The sequence below is a fragment of the Thunnus thynnus genome, chromosome 22, assembly GCF_963924715.1.
Source record: "Thunnus thynnus chromosome 22, fThuThy2.1, whole genome shotgun sequence".
NCBI classification, from domain to species: domain Eukaryota; kingdom Metazoa; phylum Chordata; class Actinopteri; order Scombriformes; family Scombridae; genus Thunnus; species Thunnus thynnus.
The window spans coordinates 25,490,151-25,511,329 of record NC_089538.1 but is presented as its reverse complement, the minus strand read 5'-3'; the positions used below and the strand labels follow the sequence as shown (position 1 = coordinate 25,511,329).

Here is a 21,179-nt window from a genome sequence, read left to right as displayed (position 1 = left end):
GAGGTGGCTTCTTGCAGAGAATGGAATCCGTTGTGCTGGCGTGAGAAGCTGGAGTCTGGATCTTGTAATGATGAGTGTGTCGGCCAGTCTGGAGTTGAAAAGTTCCCATTGGAGGAGAGCTCCTGGTTTATGCTCTCATGCTTTCCAAGGCTTGATCCTCAACTCATGACTACATTCTGAGGTTTCACCTCCTGTTGCTCTGAGTCACATCCTACAGACTAGCAAACTGTAAGCTACTCGCCCTGCCCATGGACAGGTGGGTACAGTTCCTGAATACGGTTACTCCATTAATCAAAGTATTTACAATTTAGCAATTGCATGATTCTTAATTTTTCATTTTTGATAATAGCTTTAGCATTCTGGCAGTGAACCAAGCAGAATCGTACTTAACATGATGTTAGTGTTATCAAGGATGATGAGGTTATGTTAGTGGTGCATTTCTTGGCTTAAAGGCAGTGGAATAAAAGTCTAACTAAAGTACATAACACACACATACTAACATGCAATATTAATTGTTCTTAGACAAAATCTAAAACTACCTTTGTAAGTCCATGGGTTTTACAGTCCTCTGTTCTCCTTGATCTGACTGCAAATGGTAGGGGTCCATGTCATTTGAGTGTGTGTGTGTGTCACTGTCTTATGCTGGTTTGCCCAGTGATCAGTTCTTGGGATGGTCACTCAAGTCCTGAAAATCAAAATCCACAGTGGGATTAAAGTTGGTGCCAGCTCATCTCTGTGTGTGACTGGCTCTTAGAGGTGAGTTATGATAACCAGTGGTGGGGGTTGTTAATCCAAATAGTACTAATTCACACTGGGGTGTGAATTGATCTTCCCATCTTGCTGCTCTTGTAGCTTGAAGGATCAAAGGTGGTTTGGGTCAGTGGTCTGGTTTGGTGACCATGCAGGAGATGGGGTTTCTTATCTGATCCTTTCTGTTTGCAGGAGGTTGTTTATATGGTCTGGTCAGTGAGGAGTTTGGGACTCTCACTTATATATTATTGACCAGCATTCCTGGGGCATTGAAGAAATAGCTGGTTGGTTGTTTAAGGATTGTGCTGTCTGCCTACAAAACATGCAGGGACTTAACCCTACAATACAAACAATATTTTTTTCCAAAGTAATGTAAAGAGAGGGTAGATATGATCAGCAATAAAACAGGACATAGTGTTGTTTTTTTAATTTTTTTAAACTTTATTCATGTACAGAAACATCTACACACGAGTGTGCAATAGCATACTATATCTATCAATATAAAACACAAATCTTCATTCATGCCTCCTGGAGATAAACTTTGGAAATAGAAACTCTTTTTCCTGAGAAAATTGACATTACCACCTCTTGGGCTGGACTTAATCACTTCTATGCCTATGAAAAGTTGAGATGAAATGTGATGTTGATTTCATTTAAATGTCTTGCAACAGGGTAGGGTTAGGGTTACGCTATATCATATAGACAACATTTTTTGTTTTACAGGTAATAAAGTTCTTAATTAATTAAAGCTGCAAGTAGCATTGAACGGGCCTTCACACCCTTGCTCACGTCAGGGAGTGGTGCAGTCCAAGGGCTTCTGTCACAGGCATGTAGACGTCTCCAGACCTGGGCTGACAGGGTGACTTCACAAACATGTGAAGTTTGGTGCAGACTGGAACATGTACAATAAAGTTATAGCCATTTCCTCTGTCATGGCGAAACATCATTCTCAACGGTGTGAGGATGACAATTTTCTGCAGGGTGAGACATGTCTGTCTTGCTCACACCTGTGTCATCAAAATTATGCAAATTTGGGGCCCTTTCACTGTAATTTCAATTAATAATTTGAAAACTTTTGATGAGTTTGTGTGTAAAAGAAATTCACTCCCTAATTTTCATCAAGTCTATTTTTAGAAAAGGAAAGACTTTTAACGCACATGACCTGGTCAAAGTTTGATTGAAATGTGTACTGTCAGGTGTGGAGAGACAATATGTAACTGCAGCTGGACACAGAAAAATACTCATATATTTGAATGGAGAGTGTGAGTGAACCCACACCTTTTTGAACATTTACTGCTTCCACATAGTTTTAGATACAAACTTCATTTGAACTTTAAATGAGTCACGAGACTTTGACCTACAAATCTTGAATTTACATGTGTTTTTTATCCTTTATTGTTCGGGGCGTGGCACAGTCCAAGGGCTTCTGTCACAAGCATGTAGATGTTGTCAGACCTGGGCTGACAAGTCTGATTTTACCCCCCCCCCCCCCCCCCCCCCCCTTTCTTCCCTCCTTCTCCCTCTCAGTTGGAGGGCAGGATTTGGAGTACTCTCCTTGTGAAATATCCTCATAAATCCCATAACTTTGGCCAAATCTTAGATTAAAAATCACATCTGTTTGTAGGAAATTTCATCGCGAATCCATCGATACAGGTTTCAAAGTGGTCAGACTTATAGTTTAGACATCAGAACCATTTGTTTGACACAAAGTCCATGTCCAGAGATTGCCTCCCCATTGCTTTACATTGTTAGGTGTGATGTGGCACTCCAACTTTCAGGGCTTATAATATCTAAACCGTTTGAGTTATTAAAAAGTTTTTAATAACTTTTGTTCAGCACAGTGTCATAAGTCATGTATTCAAGTTTAAAGCCGATACCATTAACGGCCTAGGAGAAGATAGCGTTTCTTGGGGGTCCGAAATTGGTGCAAAGTCGTACTTTGATGGGCATATTGCGGACTTCCTGTTCGATTTAGGTCAGGAGTGTCAGCATATGATTTGTAGGTCTTGATGAGATGAATAATTGAGTTTTGGCTCGATCTCTTTACGACATTCCTACGGGTCGTGGCGGCCATATTCGTTACATAGGTGGCACTCTCGAGCACATTTTGGCACTTTGGGGATTGATTTTTACATTTTATCAAATTTTTCACCAGACCATCAAAGCTACTATAAGTCTAGACTATAAGACTATAAGACTATAAGCATACTTATTAGAGGGCCTGAATTTAGAGATTGAGACCATAATGACTTGTTGAAAACAATGAGTGACTTAGTATCCCATGCGAGAAGTTGTGGCTTTGGCAGCATGGACTTTCTGGAGCCAGAATCTAGCAGCCATCAGTGGTATTGCAGTTTAAGGTACTTACGCATTGGCTTCAATTTCAAGCCTTGGTTGTTGCTGTTTGGATCAAACTCTGCTTTATAGGCCACTATATGCTGTCTTACATCTCCAGCCACAGATGTTCCTCCAGGTGCTGCATTATTCCTTAGGTTGCATTCTGATTGGCAGGATTTAAAAAAAAAAACAAAACAACATATCAGATGTTGTCAGGGACAGAACGATTAAGTCCTGGACTTCCATCATTGTCCCTAGTGAATTAATGTACAAACAACATTTTACTATTGTAATGAGTTAGCTGGAACTATTTTAAAAAGCTATATCATATTGGGTAATTTAATCCATAATGTATCTATGAAGTGCCTATGTATGAATGAGTGCTTATGACAATAATCATACGGTGCTATAAGTGTCATGAAATACGGAGCAGCTGGACCCAAATGCAGAGACTGCAGGCTGATCAAGGCTGAAGAACTTCTTATTTTGAGATAGTGCAAGCAAAAAACCAAAAGCTGGCTGAGCTTACCAGAATGCAGAATGAGACTTAACAGGACTGACCAAACCAGAGCAAACTGAGGAGAAAACCAGGGCTAAAATACAAACTGAACTAATGCACAAATGGGGAACAGGTGACTGGACACAAAGGCAGGCTGGGAGCTGATAGGCTGAAGGAAAGACAGGAAGCAGGGCGGGGCTGACAAGACTGATACAGGGCAGGTGTGGAGGGAAATATGGACAGGAGAGGAGTGCAGGAACACAGGAGGGAAACAGAGCAACAGAAAACCAAACCCAGAAAACACAATACTCTTAATACAACCCAGCATACATTAAACCATCCAAGAATAAACATGATTATAAACATAAGTACACAACACCATAAGCTAACCAATAATGCAAGGCAGTCCTCTAAACCTACAACCCAAATCATGAGCAAAACCATATTACCAAAGGGACTGTACAACAGAAGTGTAACACAGGAAACCACAAGAAAAATAACACAAAGAGTCCAAAAACTATGAGTCCATGACAATAAGCAGATTATAATGCATTATTGACACTGGTGTCATAGAATGTGTCACTCAGTCCCCTACTATGAAGAAACTAGTAACTAGTAATTAATAAAATCTATAATATTTCCTTCTAAATTGTCCTGAGGTAGAGATGGGCATTAAAGTAGGCCAAGTACCTCAAATGTGTTTTTAAGTACAGTACTTGAGTAAATGTACTTAGTTACTTTCCACATTGCATTACTTTTGAATTAAACACAAGGTTATACAGGCTCTACTCACATACTAAGACACTGCTGAGGTTTACCAAAAGAAAAATGCACATGTAGAAGGATTTAGAACAAAAATATTTAAATTACACAAGTCCTCCAAATGAAACTCCAGATACATGGTTTGACCATGTGACTCAAGAGCGACACATAGAAATGTTTTCTCATTTCTGAGTCACAGAAACTGTCAAACTTTGTTTGAACCACCAGATGTCAGCAAAGAGTCACTCACCAATCAGCAGGACCACAGAATGAAACAGTACATAGAAAAGCAGTCATCAGTTTTCATAATCAGTTTCTAAATGACACATACAGATCCAATTAAAGAAGCAGGAGACTCAAAGTGTATGTGTGCACATTTTCAGCTCTTGATGATTGATGATTTAAACACACAACAAAATACTTGAAGTCTCTCTCCACTCAAAAATGTGTTTTTCTTCTTGTTCCCCCAGTTGCATGTTTGAGCTTCTCAGTGCAGAATGATGTATGTGCAGAGTCTGTTTTCACATTCATCTGCTGAAAGTGGAAAGTTTCTCTGAGCTCATTGAAAATCATGATTTGTTGTTCATGATTTGTGATATCACAAATAGTTTGGACGCCAGTCGTGGACCAGTATGCAACTTACAAGTGTGATGTGTAAACTTGAAGCTCCAGTGCACAAACAGTGAGAATGGACTTTGCAGTGAAGGAGACATCAGAGGCCTGTTCTACGAAACAAGTTCAACATACCCAGGATATCTTTTTGTTATCTGGCTTCACTAACCCTGACAACCACAATCACGCTAAGCGGTCACACAATGGTGGTTATCAACTCAGTTAGTCAACCCAGGTTTTTGCAATCTAGCCCTGAGTGCGTTCACATAAAAGGGGTGGTGTTCATCATAAACATGGACAAGTCTACCAGCAGCAGAGCGGCATACTTTAACAATGAAGAGCAAACTATAATATTAAACAAATACCAGGAATATAGACACATCATCCAAGCCAAAAGCAATACAGTTGCAGCTGCCAAGGGAGGAAAGTTGACTAAAAATCGTTGACTATGTGAATGTGTAAGTTAATAGGCTTATAGTATCACTACCCCATCATTAAAGCACAAGTAGATCTGACTATAATTAAATTTGTGTATTTCATTACATTAATGTGTTGCTTAGATGTATTCTTATGGCATATATGACAATTTTAGCCTCATTCTTCTAGCTGCAACCCCGGTGATGTAAAAAGGACATGGGAGCAAATAAAAAATAAACATAAAAACATAATTCATAGCAGTAAGTAGGCTTACTTTCACATCTTATAAGTACCGTAAGTAGGTGTGTAAATCAGTCTCTGTTTTAGTTTGTTTTTTGATATTGGTATACAAAAGCATGATGACATGGCTTTAATGTTGCTTGCAGCCAACAGGAGAAAGAATGAGATAAGTAAGACAGCAGGGGGCCCTCCTACACAGGAGCACACTCCTGCTGAGGAGCTGGCCCTTTCTAATAATGAGGGTTGCACATTAATGGAAGGGATGGAGGGGGGAATTTCTTCAGACCCTGGTGGAAGTGGCAGCTGCTCCAAATGGGCCACATTTGTACAGGGTATGTGTCACTTAGTCAATGTTAGACTACTGGGTTGCTAATAAAACACAATTATAATATACTAATTATTGTGGGAATAAGTAACTTGTGTTTACTTTCTCTACAGTTGATGGGGACACATTGGTGTTGCTGCCACCACCCACTTACACACTGTCTCATACAGAGGTAACAGTGGAAGTAACCTGTCATACACACTGGAATGTCATCTGTGGTTGCTGATTATCGATTAAATAGACCATTTACATGTGTTCTTTTCCCAGGTGGAGGTCCCAGATGACGAGACAGTGTCTGTCTGCTCAGAGAGAGTGTTGACGGTACACTTTTTAGTCTTTTGTAACCAATTTTATTCAGTTTTCAATTTACCCATCTTAGCATCTATTGCTATGATGACTTTGCAGGAAGAGGGAAATCGTCCTCCCCCTGAGCCTGTGGCCTCCACTTCTAGGCCAGGAGGATCACAAGTGGTAATGAATTAACCTTAATTTATACAGGATAGTCAAATGTGACATTTGCATCTTCTTCAAGTGAGCCTTTCAAAGGGACAATGTTTTATTGTTAAAGCAACTGTGTGTGTTTATTTGTTTCAGGTTGGAGCAGACAATATGAGGTCTCTCTATAAGAGGGCTATAAGAGCTGGATATTGAGTACAAAAAGCTTGATATTGGCCACTGATTGATTGATTGATTGATTGACTGGGACAGTGTGCGGTTTGAAACATTTAAGATGCACTGCACCAGAGTTAGCTTGAAGCTAGTTTGCATCTGTAGTCCCCAACAAAAAACACACTATACAAAATACAAAATACAAAACTACACATAGCACATCACATACATCCACAATGTGAATGAGAACTTGTCAAATTTACATCATGACCATAGATGAAGTTTAGACTCAATGGTCACACAGCTGATTGGTCTTCAGTAGATTTTTTAATTTGACCTTGAATGTATTAATTGAACTACAGTTCTTCATATCATATCAACGATATTGAGTACAAAAGATACATGATAAAAATAAGTGAAACTCAAGGTTGAGAAACTGGAGTACGAAAAGAAGGTAATTCAGTAACATATACTTCCAGCATGTATTTCCAGGCATGGGAAGCAATCTAACTAAAATGTAGTCCTCCTTTTTTTCAGGAACAGGAGAACAATCCTGACCCTGGTCTTGGTGAGGGCCACGTTGAAACGACTTTGTGGGCCTGCAACAGGGTCAGGATAGGGGGACATCAAAAAGGGCTGGCAGGTGTACACTGAGCAGCCCTGAAGATAAAAATGAATATGATCAGTGATCATGATCAGTATCACAAAATGCAGTTTAAAGAACATAGCAAAATATAACATTCAATGTACAGTTGTCATACCCTGCTCAAATCTGTTGCACAGTGCAGACTCCCTGAAGATCCGGGAGTCATGGACAGACCCGGGCCACTTTGCCTCCACATTGGTGACCATACACTGATCACAAGTCACACTGGTCTCAGCAAGAACAACAACACTCAGCAACAAGTCACAGCATTAAGGTAGCATCCATTTGCATGTGAAATGACACCATGGTGAAGAGAAAGATACTCCAACTGCGACACCTGTGCTGTGTGAATGTGCTAAAATGGAATGACATTTAATTATCCAGGCTGCTGCATTTCCTGCAAACCCTTAGTGTCCATGTAAGCAATGTGCTAGTATGGCTAGTATGACTAGATAGATAGATTGATAGATGTACTATATTTAATGAATATAAAATAAAAACAAGTAGAACATAAATTCTAACTTAAGGCAAGATTTTGCTATTAATATGCACATTTGAAATGGCCATTGCACATTACCATTGCAAGATTTACCTGAACATTAGGGCTGTGGAATGATTTGTGATTTACATAATCCGCCTCATTTTCACCCAGACGTGCAGAGATGGGTATATGGGTGCAGTCTTAGGCACCGATCACTCTGGGGAACCCTATGAAAGGAGTAGGCTGCATTTAATATACAACAGTATGCGTCATAGGGTCTACATTATTTATAGATCAAGTAGTCAAATAAGTTAATGTCTAACTTACCTGCTATGTTATAAAAGCCTTCTTTTATGGATTGTGTGGCCAAGTGGCCAGGGAACACGAGAAAGACTTCCAGTAGCTCTGTTAGAGCTCGTGCCACCTTATGAATTGCATTGCAGACTGTATTTTTGCTGAGGTTCTCTGCATCATCCACAGTATGCAAAAAAGTACCGGTTGCAAAGAACCGCAGTGCAATGCATACAGTTTGTGGTACTGTAAGCTCACAACTCCGATGTGTCTCACTTGCAACATATGGTTGAAGCAGCTGACACAGATATCTCATCCCCTCCGATGAGGATCTGTATTTCTCATATAAGAGATCATCAGGGAGAGCCAGCGGGTCTTGCCGGTCCCTGAACACTCTTGCCCTTCTCAGCAATCCTCTCACGATCCACACACCGAGCTCCATGGGATCTTCTACAAATGGTGATGCCATTTTCCAAGAGAACTGATTGGTCAGTAGGCGGTGCTTTTATACCCGCTAATCTATTATCTCGAACATAACCTGCTCCGGAGCAGGTTAGCTGTTCAGCATAGGTTGCCATGGTGATGAACCCTGGTAAGAAGTGAACCACTGTCGTAGGACTGAAAACCCAGAGTTAAACCTGAAGTTACCTCGCTAACCCCAAATCCTGCTTTGTAGTACAGACCTCTGGTGTCCAGCAGGAAAACTTCTGAAATTAAATATATTTGCATATTTATAGATTCTGGAATTTTTAATGAGGAAGAAGGAGTAGATGCCATTTTAAGGATTATAACAAGATAATTCAACTTTTTTGTGGAAAAACCATAACAGACACCCATTATTATTCAAATTAGAGTATTTTATATACATCTTAAAACATGTCTGGAGGGGCTCTTTAAGTGCACCCAGGCCAACAATCCAATCGGAGAAGGTCCTTCTCATTTGGATCAAATTAAATTAAATTACACTAAATATCTGTCAAGAAAGGCCGAGCTTCTGGCATGTACGTCTTTATCGGGGTCTGCCAAACACTTCACTCTGAGTCAGAATACTTTCTTGTAAGCAGGAAACACCAGGAAAATATGTAACACATGTTTCAGTGCAGGAGAACTTTTCTAATTACATGACAGCTGCCTTACCAGCATGTTCAGTGTTATAATGTCACAGCCAGATCAGAGGCCCTATTCAAAAAACATCCTCTGGTGAAAAGTAGCTTCTAACTGTCCTTGAGTTAGGAGAAACTCCTAAAAAAAATCGTGTTTGTGTGGGACTTCTCAGTTTTTTGTCTGAGAGTGATCAAAAAAATTTTTTATCTCTAACAGCAGCTCCTGATCCTGAGTCACTGAGACCTGCTGGGAGTCAGTCAGCTGCTGCAGGTAATGAGCCTTGCTGTGTCAGCTGTGTTAAAACAAACTTTTAAAAGCATATTTAGATGGGAGTTCAGTTATTAAGAATCCAATTGGCTCAACAACGAATCAAAACAATCCAGAAACAGAGATGCTGGTTTGTACAACTGCACTACTTGAACACTGGTGGAAAATAATCTTTAACAATCCTCCTAGGCTGATTTCAGATACCTGGTTGTTACTGGGTTGTCTAGTAAACTGGCCTCGGAAAGAGGTCAGTTTACTAGACATGTTGCTGGAGTGGAAACCACACAGCCTGTACGCTCAAGTACAAAGAGGAAGTGGGAGGGTTTAAGTGCTGCGACTTAAAATTACAAAGTCTTAATTTCATATCATTATGTGGAGCAATGGGACAAACATCTCTTCAATGGCTGCTCTGTGAGTACAATCTGTCCAGGTTTCTATCATTGTATTTATAGCATGTCTGCTGTGTTGGAGAATGATATTTGATATATGGTATTTGATTGAAGGCTCATAGGTTTGGATGCTATAAGATTTTTTTTATTTTGATTTGAAATTCACTGTTCAACAGTTATGTTAATCTAGGTAATGATATTCTGATAATCAAATACAAAAGCATGACATAACATTTCCCAGCTTAACTGTTATCACACAAAAAAATGGGGGGGGGGGCATTTTTAGTTACACTTTATGTTAATGGACAGAGAGAAACGTTTGCTATTCTTTAATTCAGATGTTACTTGTTTTATCAAATTTATCTTTAACAGAAGGTAATAATGTTGTTTTCCTACACAGTTCAGCCTAGCTCTCTGAAACAGGTTCAACAAAAACTGAACATTACAACACCACTCAGGGAACAGAGCAGTTCTCTACCTGATAACCTGAAAGATAAATGGTAAAAGACAGTCAGAGATTGAAGGATTTATCGACTGTCATGTGTAGTAGGACGAATGGACCCAAATGCAGAGACCGAAATGCAGGGTTGAAGAAAACCCTCTTTGTGTAATTAACATTTCAGTGCAGGAGCTGCTCTAACAAACTGACAGCTGTCTTATAACAGAGGGACGTGCAGAGGTTTGATTCTGAGCTGACGCTGAATGCACGCTCTGTAATATTTGAATGTGAGAGAAAAAAACACTATTTAAAGGAAAGGCTGATGCACATAAAAGTGGCAACTTTAGAAAGTGCTTGAGTAACTAAACTAATATCCAACCAAGATTTAGATTCTGACAGATAGTAAACCTCCACTAATGAATGAGCTTTGATACGGACTGAATGAATGAGGAAATTAACAGCATGTCTGGCTCTGTAAGAGGAGACAGAGAGAAACTTAGGGTTTGTTGAAGAAAATCTGCCAGCAAGCAGGTTGGCTTCACAGAGTCAGTTACTGCGGTAACTGACCCACTTTCTGGAACTGAAAACCCAGAGTTTCCCTCATCTCAGGGTGAATAAACTCAGAGTTTTCACTAAACCCGCTTTTTGAAACAGCCCCCTGGTTAGTGGTAGTAGTACAGGCCTCTGAAGAGAACTGCTGTGATGTGTTCAGGTGTCTTGGTCTTTGTCAGTACGCAGCAACGTTCTGAATGAACTGAAGTTGTCTGAGAGTTTATTTGAAAAGACCACTACAGTAACCTGCTGGAAGTCAAAGCTTGGATAAGTTCTATATACTGTATATATACACACATATATATATATAAGAGAGGGAAGATGATCAGAACGGAGGGGGTTGAACTACCAGAAGGCAGCATTGCAGATGTTCAGGACAGCTACAAATACCTCGGGATCCTGCAGGCAAATGGGAACCTTGAGGAGGCCGCAAGGAAGTCAGCCACAGCCAAATACCTACACAGAGTAAGGCAGGTCCTGAAAAGTCGGCTGAATGGGAAGAACAAGATACAAGCCATCAACACTTAGGCCCTGCCAGTCATCATATACCCTGCTGGTATAATAAGCTGGCCAAAGGAGGAGATAGAGGCCACTGATATCAAGACAAGAAAGCTCCTCACAATGCATGGAGGGTTTCATCCCAAGTCCAGCACCCTGAGACTGTACACTAAGCGGAATGAGGGAGGCTGAGGACTGGTGAGCATCAGAGCCACTGTCCAGGATGAAACAACCAACATCCAGGAATACATCAGGAAGATGGCTCCCAAAGATGAACTGCTAAGCAGAAACCTGATGATGCAAAGGAGGAGGAGGAACCATCATGGAGGGGCAAGCCCCTACATGGCATGTACTACCAACAGATAGAAGAAGTGGCTGATATCAAGAAATCCTACCAGTGGCTGGAAAAGGCTGGACTGAAGGACAGCACAGAAGCACTAATCATGGCAGCACAAGAACAGGCACTTAATACAGAGGCAGGGATCTACCAAACCAGACAGGACCCCAGGTGCAGGCTGTGCAAAGATGTTCCTGAGACAGTTCAGCACATAATAGCAGGGTGTAAGATGCAGGCAGGAACAGCGTACATGGAACGCTATAACCAAGTGGCTGGCATAGTGTACAGGAACATCCGCACTGAGTATGGGCTGGAAGTCCCAAGGTCACAATGGAAGACACCTCCTAAGGTGGTTGAGAATGACCAAGCCAAGATCCTGTGGGACTTCCAGATCCAGACTGACAACTGGTGATGGCTAACCAACCAGACATCATGTTGATTGACAAACAACAGAAGAAGGCAGTGGTGATAGACGTAGCAATCCCAAGTGACAGCAACATCAAGACGAAGGAACACGAAAAATACCAAGGGCTGAAAGAGGAGCTAGAAAAGATGTGAGGAGTGAAGGCAACAGTGGTGCCAGTGATAATTGGAGCACTGGGGGCTGTGACCCAAAAAACTGGGAGAGTGGCTCCAGCAGATTCAAGGTACAACATCTGAGGAACAGCTAAGATACTGCGCAGAACCCTCAAACTCCCAGAACTCTGGTAGAGGACCCGAGCTTGAGGAAAACACACCACCACCACCCCATGGGAGGGGGGTGAGAAGGGGATTTTTTTTTTTTTTTTTTTTTGGTGTACTAGAGAACATTATATTGAAAAGTGTTCTAATATTGTGTGCATCAAATTAACATACACCAGGGGGACAAAATATTAGGAATAGGAACTTTTCAATATAATGCACTCTGGTATATCACTAGCAGTACCCACTACCACCTCAATAATAAACATAAAATAAAATTATCACCTTTCTGTCAATGTCAACAAAAACTGAAAACAAATAAGCTTCATAAAAGTTGAATTTATGGCAGAGCTGTTGTATTGGATTGCAATAGATTGTACAGGTGTTCCTAATAAAATGCTCATTGATTGTATATATGTTTAGATGTTCAGATGTACATATACATATAAGTACAGTTGTCTTGTCTGATTGCCCAAACCAACTTCTGTCTTTTTTCTCTTCAGTTCTGACCTCAGTACCCTGGTGCAGACCCATCAAAGGTTGGTGAACTCCTGTTTTTCTCTTTCCAGTCTAAAACTGTTAGGAGAGAGGTCCACTACACAATGGACAGGCAGAAACAGGGTGATCATGGTGGAACAATTTGGACTGAGTTGTAAAATTAGGACTTGTGACTTGTCTGTTGCAAGGCTAAAGTTAATTTCAACTTGACTTTGAGACTCAACTAAAGACTTGAAAGCAAAAACTCAATTAGTATTGACCTTGCCTTTAGTTTGAAAAAGAAACAGAAAATGCACAAAACATGATGCCAAAGCAATAGAACACTTAGTATGTGATACAGCAACCAGGTGTGTCACCATCATGGACTGTCTGAACTGTCTTATGACAGTTATATTATTATATTTGTATTCTACTAAATGGCCACAGCAAATATGCTTGGGGAGAAACATAATATCATCCAGATTAGGTTTGCGACAACATAATGAGAAAATATTTTGAATTTTCAAAAATTCAAATGTTTTTCTACAATATCTGCTCTTGCAATATAATATTGGCTCTTAGCAACTGATACTATGAATTTACTTTGCAGATAGCTGCAGATAGCATTGTTTTCTAACTGACAACAAGACATATTGTACATTGACAGAGGCATCAGATATGATATACAAAAAAAGTTTGATTACCTATTTAGAAATTCTTAAAACAACATCATCCCATCACCCTTGTATAAATTGCATACTGGACTACAATTGGCTGCAAACTAGTTGTGATGTCACAAATCCTGCTGGTACATCCAGGTGTTAAAGTGAGATTTAAGGTGAGCTCAAAGAAACTTTCAACCTTCAGCAGATGAATGTGAAAACAAACTCTGCACATACATCATTCTGTATAGACAAGAGAACAACATCCAACCGAAGGAACAAGAAGAAAACCTGTTTTAGAGTGGAGGCGGACTTTAAGCTACCTGTATTTAGAGAACAGGATTGGTAAAAAAAAAAAAAAAAAGTTGGCGGTTTGTGGGTTGGATCAGGTTCAGATGGTTCATTAACACATTTGCAGGTTGGGAGAATTGGCTCTTACCAGCCTGCGGCCACAGCTCAGGGGCCTTTGTGTGTGTGAGCATGCACTTGTACACTGGGAATGAGAGATGCTGAGCTGAAATTCAGTGCAAAACACAACATCAAAGATCTTTTGTTAGTATGAGAAGTGTAAACAAGGAAAAAAACATCACCTGCACTAGTCTTGTGTGCAAGCTGACTGCTGCTCATTTAACAGCCACCATTGTCACTAATGAGAAGGAATTTGTGATTCTGACATATAGAACCTTTAACCTTTAAGTCAACCTGGTACAAAAATCAGCAACACACAGTTGTCATCAACAGTGTATCATGCAGCTGCAAGCATTCAGATCTGTGTAACAAAGAGTGGAAAGATTACTATCTAAAACAAAAAATTAAAACTACTAGAAAACATTACAGCCGGGAGCAAGCCAGTACGTGGCTAGCTAACTAGCATTAGTTCAACATGCAACTAAAAGTGCTACCTGTGGATATAGTTACTATTCCTGCACATAAATATCTGAATTCTGATTACATGCTACTAGTGCTTACAGTCAAAATGCATGCTGTTGCAAAAAGATTTTAAAGCATGAAACATAGAAATATTGGTTGCAGCATTGCTCACATGTACCCACCTCCAGCTTGGAGGTATTTTTCTTTGTTGAGATATGTACTGTGCACGGAGAGGAATCCTATCTATGCATACATATGTAAGACAAACATATCAATTTTGTAGAAATTCATAATAGAGATTATTTATAACTCTATTACACCCACGCTGTCCCTTTTCTGTGCACCAGAACATACCACCATGAAACTGCCAGAGATTGTTGTTCAGTTTAATGCTTGAATGTTTTTTATGTGACACTCAATGGTTCATTTGCTTAAAATACAATACATTTCTGCAGCCTCTCTGACTGTGAGTCCCAGCAACTCTCAGATGTTTAAAGGACAGTTTGTCTCTCTGAGCTGTGGGGAGGACGACAGCTCTGCTGGATGGACGCTGAGGAGGAACACAACCAGAGACACCAGAGCTGAGTGTGGAGCTGACTGGGGAGAACCAGCTGGTTCCTCTTGTAACATCAGTAGCACTCATACATTGGACAGTGGAGTTTACTGGTGTGAGTCCAGAGAGGGAGCAACCAGTAACAGCATCAACATCACTGTCACTGGTAAGATCAGACTGTGGAGTTAGTATTGATGAAGCTGAGTGTAAATGATGAAATGCTGTAGTTTGTCTCTGTGTTGAGGTGGATCAGTGATCCTGCAGAGTCCTGTCCTCCCTGTGATGGAGGGAGATGATGTCACTCTACACTGTAAAACAAAGAACTCCACATTCCCAGCTGGTTTCTATAAAGATGGCTCCCTCATCAGGAGTGAGCCTGCAGGTCACATGACCATCCACCATGTTTCCAAGTCTGATGAAGGCCTCTACAAGTGTCACATCAGCAGTCATGGAGAGTCTCCACCCAGCTGGATCACTGTCACAGGTGAGGAAGTCAAAGACATATTCAATACATATTATGTGTGTATGTGCAGATAAAATAAAGCATTATGTTTTCACATATTATTTGAAATCAGCTTCCAAACCTAAAAAACAAATCAACAACATAGATGAGGTTTACCATCTAATAATCTGTAATCGTATCACTTTCTGAACATTTAAAGAAGTAAATGTTTCCATTTTCTAAATTGATGTGCTTGTAAAAATTATTTTTGTTTCCTTTTAGTGAAACCAGCCACCACATCTCCACCTTCATCATCATCCGTTCTGTATTTCTCTGTGTTGGGGTCTGTTCCAACTGTCTGTGTTCTGGTTTTACTGGTTCTACTGATGAGACGATGTGTTCGGAGGAATCCTAAAGGTCAGACAGACTTCTGGATTTCACAATGAATATTTCAGTTTTTGGATTAATTTTTGAGAACAATTTATTTCAAAATTACATACATTCACTACAGGTCATTATGTCATTTTACTATTTACATTTCTGTTGATGTGCATGTTAATATTTCAAAATTTATTTTATCATTCCAAAATATTTAGAAATTTAAACTACAATTCCAAACATTTTTTAATTAAACGTCCATTAATATTTTTATATTCTTATATAATCATATTGTTGTTTATTTTGGTTCCTTGAAGCTGCTGAATTAGAAGTTGGAGAGGATGACATCACCGATGACATCACATACAGTGACATCAAAATATTGCGCCACCAGCCACAGCCAATCAGACGGAGTAGAGGTAATGTGTTATACTTGCATCTGTCTGAGGACCAATTTGGGTTTTTAGAGTTAACATTTTTGAAAGTGACAACATTTTTTTTAAAAGTAAGAATGTTTTTGTGAAGTAAGGATATTCCAGGGAGTGATTATGTTGAGATTTTGGGAGTCTTGAGAGTTTGTCCAGCCCTCACACCTTTAAAACCTGGTTTTAGTGTTTATATTAGAATAAAATTTGGGTTTGTGAGGATAGTTTTAGAAAGTGAGGACATTGTGGGATATGAGGACACTGCAAAATGTCAGGGGGTAGAGAAGAGATTATGTCAATCCCTCACTGACATAATCATCTTTATGTCATTTATTATTTAATACAATATTGATATAAAAAAGAAGTTTGGGTTGGATGTTCATTGCTGTTGAGTTTTAGTTGACATTTTATACTTTGATATTTTACAATCACATTTTTATTTCTTTTTTTTTTTTTTTTACATTTTTACATTTTCATGCATTAGATCTTGTACATAAACATAAACCTTTTAACATTAATATTGTCATTTGATAAGTTTTCATGATACATTTAAACAAAACATATTTTATCTTTAATCTGTGAAGTTTCAGACTGTAGTTTGGTCTGTTTTGGTCGATAACGTGTGATGTGCTTCATATGTTAGACGGTGTGTTTTGTACTTTGTGGTAAATCAGTAACAGAAGCTAACAGCTCTGTGGTCGTCCAGTTTCCTGTTTCTGATGAAGACAGTTTGTCCTGCACGTATTGCACAACAGAGCTGTTAAAACAAAATTGAAATAGTTCATAAATGTCAGCACCATGCACAGACATTTTGGGGGGCAGGTGCTCAAGTGAAAAAAAGGGCATTTATAACTGAATACATAAATTCACATTACACGTCCACACACAAATGCACGCACAATAAGGAACCAATCAGAGCAACTTTGATCAATTTTACAATCAATAGGGAATCAATTAAACTGTCAAACTGTGTCTCATCAGAACAAATTCTGCAGTTTTATCAACCTGAACCAGATCTAAATCTGCACTTTAACACCCAGGAAGTAAAAGTTAACCAGGTTGACCTCTGAGTTCTGTTCACCAAGAAATTCAGACTCTTTCATTTTTCTTTCACTTTTCATTTTTATTCTCTGAGGGGTTTCCATTAGGAGAGGAGGAGAGAGATATCCAAATATGACTGCATAGACTATTAACCAAGTAATGCATATTTATTTGTTGCAGTTGCCTGACAAAGGAACCAACAAGCCTACTGGAGTTCACTGGTTTTCATTGATGATGCTATTTTATGCCAGACTAGCTGCTTGTTGTTAAGCGTAATGATGGGCTGTTGCCTAAATTATGCTGGCTGCTATACTGAGATTTTTAATTTCACAACAGTGACACACAGTGCTACTAAACACTATCGTTACCTGACCGTCAGCAATGAAAGCAGGTCATGCTGCTCTGCAGGACGCTCGATATGCGTTTATTAACTGTGGTCGCTGCGACAAGTCAAAGAGGGAGATTCAATAATTTATTACCATTTCAATGAAATATTGATTGGAATTGTCTTGGTGTGTGCTCAGGGTAGACAAAACAATATAATACAAACACACATCAACATAGACATATATAGATGTCAAAATGACAAAAATACTCTAGCAAGGTAAATAAAACATTAGCATAAACATATAACATATAACATACACAATTGTCTGATGCATTAAGAACTAGCTAGGACACAGTTAAATTGAGTTCATGGACTGAACTGATGAGGAGTTAAGGGCCCTCTGCCTCAGGATATGTGCTGTTACAGAAACCAAAAGTTCTGCTCTTAATAATACATAACCTTTTTCCTGAAGGGAGGGGGGCAAAAAGTGCATTGGCTGGATGAGAGGGGTCTCTGATTATTTTCAGACCCATTCTCACCATGCGGGTATTAAGGCTTGGAAAATCTTGCAGAAAGTTTGCTGCTTTCACTACCTTAGTAAGCTCCTTCCTGTCATTGGCCGAGATGTTTCCACACCACACTGTGACAAAGACTGTGAGAAAACTCTCTCACAGCTCTGTAAAAATCACACATCACTGCCTTTAATACTGTAAACTTACTGAATTGTCACAGAGAGAACAATCATTGTTGGGCTTTCTGGACAAAATATGGCTTATTGACATTCCATTTAAGATATGGTGGTCCCCAGGTATTTGAAGTTTCTCAACAGCCTGATTATTGATCATAAGGCTGAAGCTCATCTTTGTATTTGTGGAAGTCTACAACCATCTCCTTTGTTTTGGAGATGTTTAGGGTTATGTTGTTATGAGCACATCACTCAACTAGTGAGGAGACTTCTGTTGTGTCACAGTGGTGTCATTCGCAAATTTAAAGATTTTAACTGAATCAGAGTGAGAAATACAATCGTTAGTTTACAATGAATACAGGAGAAACAACAGAACACAACCCTGGAGAGCACCAGTGTTAACAGGCATCAACTTTGATAACTTGTTGTTGACTTTAACTACTTGTGATCTATTGGTTAAAATGTCAAAGATCCAGTTACACATGGACCTGTTAACACCCATCTTTGGGAGTTTGTCATGCAGCCTTGCTGGAGTAATATTATCAAAGGCAGAACTAAAATCAATAAACAGGATAGGTGGGTAGGTAGTAATGGCCTCTAGATGCTGCAGGATGGAGTGAATGCAAAGAGACACAGCGTCCTCTACAGAACTACTTTCACTGAAAGCAAATTGAAATGGGTCAAGCATCACACTGGACACATAGTTTCTCAAACACCTTCATAATAACAGGGGCAGAGGCTCTCGATTTAATTAGAAGTTCAATTCAGATGTCGAGAATTACAGCACATTTTTGAATTTATGCCATCGGCCAAATTTAAAAACTCTAGTCAGGTGCTTGAGCACCGCCTGAGATCTATCTGAGCACGTGCTTGAAACATTTGCATATTTGCAAACATCGGTATACTCAGTTCTTTATTTATCTATTTTCATGTTTCACTCAAACATTATTATGTGATAAATAATTACATTAACTGAACTTACTTCTTACTTTTTGTTGACATAAACTTTGACTTTTGCAGCTTCATGTGACACCAACATTTTTATATTTCATGTATCTTCATATTTACACTAATAAACACTTAAAGTTAATAATCTTGTAATTTGTGAGACATGCTCACATGTTCATCTTGTGGTGAACAGCTTCTTTTAATAAAAGCTGGCATGTGGTCATTTAGTTCTGTTTCTGTTCTCCGAACTCACCACTTGTGTTTGTCTCTTTCGCAGCAGCAGCAGTGGTGTTAACGAGAAAAAAACTGTCAAACTGTAAATTGTACCTCTGATATTTATGTCTTCAGCTACAAACTGATGTTTGCTGCTACAATTCATCAGTTTTTCATTATGTCCTGTTATAATACTATACAAAAAGTAGTATCATTATTGATTGTAGTGTCATAAATAATCTGAATACTATTAGTACTGTAGTTGTAGCAGTGGTTAGTAATGTATTTTGTATGTATTTTATCTTCCAGAGAGTGATCCAGCTGCAGTTTACTCAGCAGTGAAAACAGCAGAAGACGTCAGTTATGGACAAATAGTCATCAAATCAAACAGGACACGAGGTACAGCTGCTCTTCTGTCTTTATTTCTGAACTTTGAACAGAGTCAGGCTGTGTCCCCCTGCTTCCAAACAAACTAACGTGACCAAACTCTTCATGATGAAGGAAGATGTCACCCAGTGCAGCGGTGTGACTCGCTGACATGTTTTTAATAGTTTTTGGACACAGGAGTTTAAAAATTACACAAAGACTAGAAATGGATCATTAAAAAGAAACTCTGAATGAGAGCAAGTTTGAGGTAGAATGTAAGCGAGGAGACAGACTCCTCTGTGTCTTCTGCATCTAAAGCTGATATTTTTGCAGTTTTTTTAACACTGCATATAAAACCACAGCAGCAACTTCTTCATTTTGTTTCCAGTGAAGTGTATTCTGAAGCTGGTGAGGTTTCTCTCTATAGTCTATAGTCTGTTTTGTACCTTGTGGTGAAACACGTCTGTGTTTTAATAGCAGCGAGCAGCTCTGTGGTCGTCCAGTTTCCTGTTTTCAGATAAAAACTTTCCAGTTACACTTGGTCACTTGTATTTCAAAGAAGTGCTGTTAGGAAGAAACAAAACTAAATCATCTGCTGATGGTATGATGAAATGTTGATATAATGCTACCTGAAAAATATTCATTTCTATTAAAAACTCTGACTTATTTTACATGTGTAACAGTAGTACTAGTGGTGTTAACACACACAGTAAATAAAGTATATTAACAGTACTGGTTAATATGTATGTATTTTATCTTCCAGAGAGAGATCCAGCTGCTGTTTACTCAGCAATGAAAAGAACAGAAGATGTCAGTTATGGACAAATAGTCGTCAAATCAAACAAGAGGAAAGGTACAGCTGCTCTTCTGTCTTTATTTCTGAACTTTGAACTGAGTCAGGCTAACTGTTCCCCCTGCTTACAGTCTTGATGCTATGCTAAGCTAACCACATCCTGACTATAATACTTAGTACGTCCAAACCAGTTATAGTTTTACAGAGACACTCGTCTTACCACAAAGCCTCAAGTTACAGCTCCATTACCAGATGCTGTTGAAATGAAATGTTGACATATTTTTTGTGAGTTACTTTTTGTGAATTATTATCATTTTAAAGGTCGTATTCTTGAAACTGTTATGATTTGAAGACAATTAATTACATCACTCATGACACGTCAACTACAGTGGAAGCAGAAGTTACACTGCTGTATGAATAATGTATGAATTTATATTGTATGTTTTCTGTCACTTGAGGATTTTGAAAAGAAACTGTTCTGGTTTTCTGAATTATGTTCATGTTGGACAATTCAACTCTCACTAATACATCCAACACTCACGTCTACAGTCAACACAGGAAGTAGTGTTTACGTAGAGAGGCAGAGTGGTGGTCATGTTGGTGGGTTGATGGGTGATGTGATCAGGGTGTGAATTCATCAAGATTCTCAGAATTGTTTCCAGGAACTGAGCTGAAAATGATCCTCAGACTAGAAATACTTAAAGTTGGACAGATAGTCATTTATGAAGCTTCAACACTGACTTTGAGACGTGTGACATCCCT

General features: G+C 39.2%; 1 protein-coding gene and 1 pseudogene across 1 annotated transcript in view; one reads left to right on the top strand and one right to left on the bottom strand.

Annotated features, from left to right (window-relative positions):
• Positions 1-15,335, top strand: part of LOC137174240 (Fc receptor-like protein 5) — a 51,060-nt gene extending 35,725 nt beyond the window's left edge. Inside the window, exons 8-9 of the mRNA XM_067579418.1 lie at positions 14,701-14,964; positions 15,043-15,335. Coding sequence (XP_067435519.1) covers positions 14,701-14,964; positions 15,043-15,335 — 557 coding nt within the window. The remainder of the gene's footprint in view (positions 1-14,700; positions 14,965-15,042) is intronic.
• Positions 7,062-8,438, bottom strand: LOC137175125 (putative nuclease HARBI1; annotated as a pseudogene).
• Positions 15,336-21,179: the final 5,844 nt, after the last annotated feature.